Source organism: Panthera leo, chromosome A1, assembly GCF_018350215.1.
Source record: "Panthera leo isolate Ple1 chromosome A1, P.leo_Ple1_pat1.1, whole genome shotgun sequence".
Lineage (NCBI taxonomy): Eukaryota > Metazoa > Chordata > Mammalia > Carnivora > Felidae > Panthera > Panthera leo.
Genome location: NC_056679.1, coordinates 9,748,365 through 9,759,063, shown reverse-complemented (window position 1 = coordinate 9,759,063; position 10,699 = coordinate 9,748,365). Strand labels below are relative to the sequence as shown.

The 10,699-nt window shown below is 39.9% G+C and overlaps 1 protein-coding gene across 4 annotated transcripts in view; it reads right to left on the bottom strand.

The window, feature by feature from the left end:
- Positions 1–2,287: 2,287 nt before the first annotated feature.
- The window catches only part of USPL1 (ubiquitin specific peptidase like 1), a 37,894-nt gene continuing 29,482 nt past the window's right edge, over positions 2,288–10,699 (bottom strand). For all 4 annotated transcript variants that reach the window (XM_042944530.1, XM_042944609.1, XM_042944652.1 and 1 more), the window contains 2 exons: positions 6,686–6,843; positions 2,288–4,357 (listed from right to left, as the gene is read on the bottom strand). In XM_042944530.1, coding sequence (XP_042800464.1) covers positions 2,472–4,357; positions 6,686–6,843 — 2,044 coding nt within the window. In that variant the 3' untranslated portion in view covers positions 2,288–2,471. The remainder of the gene's footprint in view (positions 4,358–6,685; positions 6,844–10,699) is intronic.

The following is a 10,699-nucleotide window of genomic DNA, read 5'->3' as shown; positions in this document are numbered from 1 at the left end:
TTTTTACAATATATCTAGTGCCACATCTTTCGTGTGTTTTTGGTGATTTCACTGTTTAAAATGTACCTCAAGTGTAGTGGGAAACTGCTGTCTGATGTTCCTAAGCACAAGAACGGTGCGATGTGCCTTATGTGTTAGATAAGCTTCCTTCAGGCGTGACTTAAAGTGCTGTTGGCCTCGTACTCAATGGGAATGAACCAACGATATATGTTACCTGAGGTGTTTTTAAACAGAAGCACAGAAAAAACAAGGTTATTTGTTGATCAGTGGACAATAATGCTGCAACCAGAGGCTCACAGGAACCTAACCCTGCAAGTCCCCTAGGAGCAGTGGTTCAGTATTTCATATTCATGGAATGCTTGTGGAAACTTTCTAGAAGAGAACCACAAGTGACCATCAACTGTAACTGTTACCACTTAACATGATATATTTATTTCCTTGTTTAGAAGGCAAGCTCCTTCTAAAGGGCAAGAATTTCTTTTTTTACTGCTTTATCTCTGAGGTTTACAACACTGTTTGGTACTTACCAGAAATCTAGAAATATTCAAATGATTAAGCAAGTTCTTGGAGAAAGTCAACTGGCCAATCGTTATAGAAGTATATAACGTCATATAAAGTTATACTCAACCACACTAGTAATCATGAAAATGTTAAAACAACAACAACAAAAAAACAGCCAAGGTTTTTTTGCTCCCTCAATGCTACTACTTGGTGTTGGTGAGGATTCAGGAAAGCCAATCATGCCATCATTAAGAGACTTTAAAAATGCATATCCTCTGACCCAGCAATTCCACTCCCAGAAAATAAGACAAAAATAAGAAAGAAAAAAAATCTGTGCAAAAACTTAACAAGAATTGTTGTGGCACAATGAATAATAACAAAACAGTACAAATCACCTTGAAATCTCAAGATTGGTAAAACAACGATAATCCATACAACCTAATATTATGGAGCTATCCCAAAGCTGCCAAAGCTGTTAAGATGGACAAAATGCTCATGAAACGTTAAAACAGATTGTACAAACACGTCGAGTAGAATTTCTTTCTTAAAGTCTATTTGTATACAAATATGAAAATGTTCGTAGTAGTTATTACCACTAAGTGTAAAGATCGAAGATTCAAAATCTTCCTATTTTTCTGGATGTTCCAAGCTTCTCCTGACAATAAACACGCGGTACTTTTGTGATAAAAAAAAGAAAATGGGGGCGGGGGAGGGGACGGAAAGCAAATTGGACAAATCAATCACGAAGTGCCGAGTCCCTGAGTACTCTATCCCAAGACTGCCACCCTTAAAACCTTAGGAACTACCCCTAGTAACTCAAATCACTATTGCAGCGGTGCTGTTTAAGCAACCAAATTTTAAGTGGCTCCTGAGGGGGAACACATGCTTCTAACAGCTGCAGGAACCACGCTACTCAAACCCGGCTACGACTTACTAAGCTCTGTGCTGTTTTTTTAGGTCAGATGTGATAAAAGGAGCCTGCTCACAGAAATGTTGGTTTTTGTTTTGATTTTAAAGTTTATTTATTTTGAGAGACGGTGTGCACAAACGAGGGGAGGGGGCAGAGAGGTGACAGAATCCCAAGCAGGCTCCATGCCACCAGCATAGAGCCCATCGTGGGGCCTGAACTCACAAACTGTGAGATCACATCCTGAGCCAAGATCAAGATCTGACGTTCACCCAACTGAGCCACTCAGGTGCCCCAGAAATGTTGGGATTTCAATGAATTAGTGTTTCATACAAAACAGAACGTAACATACAGCAAGCTTTATAAGCACTTGGTTATTATTTTCTCCCTAAGACAACTGTTGGATGGCGTCCAAATTTGCTTGCGGAAATAAATGTGTTGGGAAAAACAGGAGATTTATGGTCGTGTGGACTCTTTGCATATAATACAAAAATAGATTATTTTCCTGTTAGAGATCATTTATTGATCATGTAACGTTACTTCAAGTTCTAGTAACAAGGTTCCTGCCGTCCTTACTAAGGAGAGAAGGAAAAGTTCTTTGGGGAAGGTTTACATTCCGCAGCACTTGCCTGGTATAAGAAACAGGCGTAGGATCTATGACCACAGAACGATTACCAGTCACACATTCTTATCCCATGTACAATGACTTAAGTTTGTACAAACCAGTGTTTCTCCTGAACCACTGTAACCGAAAATTAAAATGTAGAAATTTAATGTACCCGAATGTAAAAACTGCCAGAAACTAGACACCCCTCTGGATCATTTTTAACATTTTGAAAAACTCACTCTCCTACAATACAAAATGAAGCAAACAAGGAAAACCAATTCCTGATCATTTTAATTTGTGAAACAGATTACATGCTTTGTGGGTAGGACCAAAGGTAAAACCTCGCGTAGCTTGCATTTTGTTCACGACAAGGCCAGTGTATAAATACTACTTAATAACATATTAAGTTTTCCAAGAGCCATAATAAATATGAAACTAAAAAAAGATAGCATGCAATCAACAACTCTCAAACAGATATTCATCAAAATGAGGTAAGTCTAATGTGTCATTTGCTAAGGAATTTAATGTCGAAGTGGAAAAAAACTCATCAAAAATATCAGTCTTCATGGAACTTTCCAAGTTCAATGTCCTAACGCAGGCATTATTTGTCAGTGAGTCTGGCTGAACTTCACACGGATTCTTCTTGGTGGGGCTACAGTAATTATGGTCCTGTCTCAGGTGTGTATTTTGGGGAATGTCGTCTAACTCAGTAGGCACTGGTGCTGCGACGTGGTCATGTCCCATTTCTAAATACCTGAAATCAGCCTCCCCGTTTGCCGAGTGCTCTGTTGAGACAACAGCTGTAGGAGACAACAGTTCTGCCAAAATTTCTTCATGACTTTGACCACTGTATGGAACCGCGGTGCATCCAGATTTATTCTCAGCGGTATCGATCTGATACTGTAGCTCTTTTAACAAGTCTTCTATCGAGTCACAGTCGTTTGGAGACCCACAATGGGACACATGTTCTAAATTTTCACTTGGAAGCGCTCCGTTTTGGGGGGAAGACATAAGAGCAGCTAATTTCTTCTTCTTTGCCTTAAGTTTTTTAAGAAGTTTGAGACGAAGTTTATGAATCTGACCCTCAACTGAGTCGCCATGGTTTGCAGAAGAAACACCGTGTTCTTTGACACAGGAACTGTGACTGCGGTGAGCTCCGTAGGGGGCGTTTTCACATTTCTTCAGAACATCTGAATCAGCAGTAACATTAGCATGAACATGAGAAGTCGTGCCACCAGGCAGTGGCTGACTTGGCGGCGGGGTGCGAACCGGAGGAGGCTTCCTTGCACACCTATTAGCTTTCCTGGATGCCCGGGTAGCCTTTTGGTTCACACCTTTAGTTTTAAAGCCACCAAAATTACTTGCCCCCTTAACCGAAGGCTGCAAATCAGTTACAGTGTTCCTATTACGAGCCGAAACACAAGGTGGCATAAAAGAAGCACCTTTGCTTAATAAGCCTTTAACCCAACTTCCTACAAATGGTTTCTTCGGAGTGTCTTTCAGAGATGGATTCTGCAGTGGCTTTGCTGTTACAGGTTTAGAAAATGCTGCCGTTTCGTTTTTCTTCGAATTAGATACCTGAGATGTAACCTGTTGTTCGGGTTTTAGTTTCTCAGTCTTTGGTGAAGGAAACCGTGTCAATGGAGTGTCCTTCTCGTGGGCCACTGTGCCCTCAACTTCCGGCTGCCCACCGTGTACAGGATCAGTAGCAGGGATATCATTCACAGGTGCAGCAATCCCCGTGTCTCCGGCATTCGGCGGTGCAAATCGCACGCTTGCATTTACAGTTTGAGACGGAAACTTTAAATCCATGAATTGGTCTTGAGTCAGGTTTCCAACACATGGAGCGGATACTAAAGAAGCCAGTAGTGACTCTCGTGATGGCAAAGCCTTTGTTTTGCCAACTCCTGCATTCTCTGCCACAGGTTTATTTTCAAACGGGACACTTTCAGAGTTAACCTGTATTTCTTCAAGTGTCAAAGATAAAATATTGTCGTCCCCCAAACCTTCTGGACCGGAAAGTAAATGATGTCCGTGAGCTACAGCCTGACCCTGCGAAAGAGTATTAGGAGCAAATGACACACTGGTGGGGAGAGTTCCTGAGGACAGCTCGGCGGAGGCAGCATCACCCACAGAACACCACGCTGGAGAGGCTTGTTCCTCATCACCAAAAGCATGCTCATCACTAGTCTTTTTAAGTGGAAGGCAGGCAGATGTTTTATCTGTCATCTCAGATGTTCTTCTTTCCCAAATAACAATATGGATCTCTGAAGCAAGAACTTCAAATTTCTCACGCCTTTCAGAACATAGGCCTTTTAGGTCATCACATTCCAGCCAAGTTCCTGGGGGATGAGAAGTTAAATAAATGAGGTTAGACATTCAAAACGCACCAGCTAGGTTAATTTTCTTCTGGCCATTTTAACTGCTGGATCCCTGAATATCCATCAAAGGAGAAGAACACTTGAGAACATGGCCTTATCGTTGTCACCATTTCCTTCTGCCAAAGGTTAAAGTCTTTATTTGGACAATTAAAGTTACGGACTAACATCCAGAAATTTTAAAAACTGAGATAGTGTTTACTCTTCCCTAAATTACCCACAAAAATCAAGACAGAAGTCTAAATATTTAACTTTTGTGACTTGGAATACAGTATATATCGCCCAATTTATCCAACAACATCAGAAAATGGATTTTTTCTGAGGCGCCTGGGTGGCTCAGTCAGTTAAGCTTCTGACTTTGGCTCAGGTCATGATCTCGTGGTGTGTGGGTCTGAGCCCTGCATTGGGCTCTGTGCTGACAGCCCAGAGCCTGGAGCCTGTTTCGGATTCTGTGTCTTCCTCTCTTTCTGCCACTCCCCTGCTCGTGCTCTGTCCCTCTCTCTCTCTCTCTCTCAAAAATAAATAAACATTAAAAAAAAAAAACGGGGGGGCGGATTTTTTTCCATATCTGTGAATTTTCATGAAGTCTGTTACCTCAAGTACCAACATTTGTTTGAATTCTTAATTTTTTTTTTTTTCTGGTTAAAAAAACAAAAACTTTAGAGCTTTCATGTGTTTAGTTGTTTTATTTCTGAGCTTCTATTCTCTCATTTGTCAAGCAAAAATGAAATCATGTAGGTAGGACAAGGGAAGAGGTTAAGACCCTGTAGACACACACAAAAAAACCCAACAAAACTATTCACTAAGTTTATGTGGATATATCCTTATAAACCACCTGAACCTCTATTTCTATACCCATTAAAACTTCTGAGACTCTGTTGTCTGTTTATGTCAGTGGTTCTCTACCATACATGCACATTAGAATTACTTGGTTAACATTTGGACCTAATCCCCAGGGACTGATTCAATGCTCGAGGGAGGAGCCATGACCTTTTTTATAAGGTAACCATTTGATTTTTATATGTTGGAAACCATATAACCATGTAACCTACTGAAGAGGATTTCAGATTCCCTGGAATGCAGTAAAAAATTAATATTTTTCCAGTTTGTTTATGTTATTGAGAACCACTTCCCTCCAAATGCTGAAGCAGAGTAAAATTTTAAGGTAATCTTATTTATAATGTGAGTTTTGGCTTGCAAAGTGCTTTTATAACACATTATTGTGCCACCCACCCAAACTACCCAAAGAGGAAAATATCAGCTATGAGGTGTCCAAATAATAGAAAATGGAAAAACAGAAAATATCAAAAAGACCCCTTACCAACAGCCTGATACAACACTTTAAGTGGCTGCGTTATCTTGTTTAAGACAAAGTGAACACTGTGAGAGAAACACTCATTATTAAACCATATTAGATAAATGTTAGGAAAAACCTAGCAAAGTTCATGGGCTGTACTATTTAATCTTCTTTTGAAAAGTTTAACTATTTAAATAAAGGCTTTACGGGGCCCCTGGGTGGCTCAGTAGGTTAAGCGTCTGACTTCAGCTCCGGTCATGATCTTGCGGCTCAGCTCATGAGTTCGAGCCCTGCGGAGCCTGGCGCCTGCTTCAGATTCTCGGTCTCCCTCTCTCTCTACCCCTCTCCTGCTCACTCTCTGACTCTCTCTCTCTCTCTCTAAAATAAATAAACGTTAAAATACATACATACATACATACATACATAAAGGCTTTACCTTGACCATAGCTATAGCAAATTATAGAGTTCAGATACTCTATTTCATGGGGAGAGAAGGCTACATGATCTGTAATGTCCAATAGTCTTAGAAATAGATGTTTTATTTATGACTAACAATTGTAAACTAAGCAAAATTTTTTTATTCTCAGTTAAAAACCTTTCAGTACGCTGCACTCTCTTTTTAAAAGAAGTACATGTTACATATCTAAGAAATCAGAACTGGCACCATTCACTTATCTGTACTGACCACCTATTACTCATGGAATAAAAGCAAACATAGTGGAAAAAAGCAACTTGTAAACTAACAATAGTATATGATCCCGTTCTTCACCTAGAAAAGAAATACGCATAAGCACATGTACACCCATACAAAAGCAGCAGAAGACAGGAGTGATTCTAAACCAGAGTGACAGAGAGGAGGGGGCAGAAGAATTAAAGGCAAGGGCAAGAAGTGAGAGGGAAAGGAGTCAAGACAAAGTCTGTCTTTTAAAAAAAAAAAAATCTAGAATTTAGCCTCTATGCCTATTATCATAAAAGAAAAAGGTTTAAACACTTACCGTCAGCATCTAAAATCCATGTTATAAAATGATTATTTGCTTGGTACTGAATTACAGAAGTTATCTGATAAAGACAGCCTTCAAAATGGAATGAATAGCGCTGCAAGTCATTTCGTGGCAAGCCTTCCACAAAGTGCAACATGAATATGGGAGATACTCTGTGGGAGAGGAAGGCAAGCAAAGTCAAACAGATTTCATGCCCGTGCCTGGTTATACAAAAGACAGTCTGAAGCAAGGAAGTCATACATAACGCTTTCAAGGCTAACTGCACTAATTTTTCTTGAGAACCTCCAGATGTGTGCCTTAATTAGAAATGGAGAACTCACTCTACGAAGTATGTAACAGTAAACCCTTCTCAGAATGGTATCACCGACAGTTGGAAGCCATCATGCAATAAGGCTCTAACACAGACCATTAAACAAAAATTGCTCTGTAAGCCACACTGCCGCTTTGGCTTAAAGAAGATCTCACAGTAACATAACTATTCTGCAAAATCACAGGGAAAAATCCAGACCTTTTAGAATTTTCTTGGGCATCCAGTGGCCCAAATGAATTACTTTTGTTAGATGGCATAGGTAATACAGGAAAACAAAGTAACAAACCTAAGACACTGAAAGAAACATTTAAAAAATTGCCAATATGCTAATAACTTGTCCTATTTCACTTTTATCTCAAGAAGCAGAGTGGTCCATCAAAGTAAAACTTCTACTTAGGAAGCTTAATTTGTACCTAAGTAGGCAAGAAAATAGAACATACTGGTTGATTTACCATAAACTTCAAGACATCCATAATTTCAAAAATACACTTTATCGTTACAGTCACATGCCAAACCAGAAAACAGAATCCAAAGATGGGCCTCAAATTAACTAAATTTAACAAAGCTCTCATGATTTAAGAAAAATGTCAAATACCCCTTTTCCCAATATTTAAACAGCTGTCAAACTTACTTATTAAAACTTATTCAGCTGAAATGAACTTGAATCAATGTCCAAAATGCAGATTATTCAGACAAGGAATAATTAGTAAATTATCTCATCGATCATTCTGTTAGAGGAAAGAATCAAGTCTTCAAAATTTAAGTACCTATAAACAACAAGTCCTGCAGAACTGTCTATAATGCTAACCCCCTTTGTTCTTTTATCGTATCTGTAGCATCACTTTAAGATAATACTGATTATAGAGGCGCCTGGGTGGCTCAGTCAGTTGAGCGTCCGACTTCGGCTCGGGTCATGATCTTGCATTTGTGAGTTCGAGCCCTGCGTTGGGCTCTGTGCTGACAGCTCAGAGCCTGGAGCTTGCTTCCGATTCTGTGTGTGTCTCTCTCTCTCTGCCCCTCCCCTGTTCACGCTCTGTCTCTTAATAACAAATAAATAAAATTTATTATAATATATTTATTATTTAAATATACTGTATTTATTATTAATAAAATAAATAAAAAATTTAAAAAAAGATAATACTGATTATAAAATATACCACTAGGAAAGAGAACTGCTAACTAAACTCTACCACGCCATCAATTTATAGACATACTCCCATTTTAAATATGTGAAAATGTGCCTCTGAGTCAGTGATCCACAGTGAAAGTACAGATATGTTCTCACAGCTTGATATGCAGGCTTCAGGCACCTACTTGACTCCTTTAAGTACTAACATCTTTTCAAGATATCTTTTTATTTTATTTTTTTTTTTTTAATGTTTGTTTATTCTTGAGACAGAGACAGAGCGTGAACAGGGGAGGGGCATAGAGAGAAGGAGACACAGAATCTGAAACAGGCTCCAGGCTCTGAGCTGTGTCGGCACAGAGCCCAATGCTGGACTCAAACTCACTGACTGTGAGATCATGACCTGAGCCGAAGTCAGACGGACGCTCAACCAACTGATGAGCCACCCAGGATACCTTCTGTGGCTAGTTACTAAAACATTCTCTCCTGGATCCCTAGATTATGCAAACTCGCCTCCTTAGTAGTGTGAATTACACATGGAAAGTGTTCAATGGTCAGTATTTTTTTCTTAATGGCATATTTAAAAAAACAGTACAATTTATAATGACGGCATCTTGGATTCAATAAAATAAAGCATATGCCCCCTCCTCTTCGAGTTTATTTTCCTCTCTGGGTCCCTAGACTCTAGCGTCCTTTAACAGTCACAGATTTCTCCTACCCGTACTTCCGGCTTGTCTCATTTCCAGCCTCATAGCTGAGGGTACAACTTTACTCTTAAGCTGGCAACAGATTTTGTTCTCAGGCTTCTTGCTACTCGCAATGCCTAGCATGTCGAGGATGATGCTCAGAGCTGGGACTGAGTTAGGTACTCACTTAACCATAAAAAACCTGGATGGGACAGGTTAACAGAATTGGAATGAGAGTCACAAGAGATTTCAAGCTAAGATCTGTTTGCATTCACCTCCTTAACTTGAGGCTGAACTCCTCCTACTAGAAGGATCTACCTTCAGGAAGAGAAACAGAGAAAATAGAAGCACAAGAGAACCGTGCCAATTGCCCCGCTACTCAGACAGCAGGACAACACAGAGTCCCTGTCCCACAAAGAGCAGCCAGTTTTATGTAATGGCCTAGATAGAGTACAAGTTTTTTATTTTTATCCCAACTAATATAATGTAATAATTCATATTTTAGAAAATGCAGATTTAACAATGTGCATATATACTCCTGAACTGTAGTAACAGGCTTTAGGCAAAAAAAATCTGCAAATATAATTTTTAAACCTCATTACATTCTAGATCTAATTACATCACTGAACTAGTTCATATTTCAGATTCTATGACAAAAATTGAGGGGCGCCTGGGTGGCTCAGTTGGTTAAGTGCTGACTTCGGCTCAGGTCATGATCTCACGGTTCGTGGGTTTTAACCCCATGTAGGGCTCTGTGCTGACAGCTCAGAGCCTGGAGCCTGCTTCAGATTCTGTGTCTCCCTCTCTGCCCCTCCCCCATTCATGCTGTCTCTAAAATAAACATTAAAAAAATTTTTTAAAAAATGTGAGTAAAATCAGGTATAATTAAAGTGAGAGTTGGGGGTGCCTGGGTGGCAGAGTCAGTTAAGAGTCCAACTCTGGATTTTGGCTCAGGTCATGATCTCACAGTTCATGAGTTCGAGCCCCATGCTGAGCTCCATGCTCACCAGCACGGAGCCTGCTTCGGATTCTCTCTCTCCCTCTCTCCCTCTGCACAACCCCCCACTCATGCACACATGCACTCTCCCTCTCTCTCTTAAACTTAAAACAAAAACCCATAATTTTAACTTTTTTAAAATGTTTTTTTAATTTATTTTTGAGATAGAGTGTGAGTGGAGGAGGGGCAGAGAGAGGGAGACACACAGAAACCGAAGCAGGCTCCAGGCTCTGAGCTGTCAGCACAGAGCCCGATGCAGGGCTCGAACTCACAAACCGTGAGATCATGACCTGAGCCGAAGTCGGACGTTTAACCAACTGAGTCACCCAGGCGCCCCTTAACTATTTTATATGTCAGTACTCCAACCAAACTTTTGTAGGGAATGGTTCAATTTATCTGCTTGGAAGAAAGTCTCAAAGTCATTGTATTTTAATGATACTTTAATGACACTTTAATAAGCTCTATAAGCACAGAACAGAAACATCTAATTCTCTTCCTATCACTCCCCAACCCTTTACAAAAAGTTATTAAAAAAAAAAAATCATGGCACAAAAACAGACACTCAGATCTAGGGAACAGAATAGAGAACCCAGAAATGGACCCACAAACCTATGGCCAACTAATCTTTGACAAAGCAAGAAAGAATATCCAATGGAATAAAGACAGTCTCTTCAGCAAGTGGTGTTGGGAAAACTGGACAGCGACAAGCAGAAAAATGAACCTGGACCACTTTCTTACACCATACACAAAAATAAACTCAAAATGGATAAAAGACCTAAATGTAAGACAGGAAGCCATCAAAATCCTTGAGGAGAAAGCAGGCAAAAACCTCTTTGATGCTGGCCGCAGCAACTTTTTACTCAACAAGTCTCCAGAGACAAGGGAAACA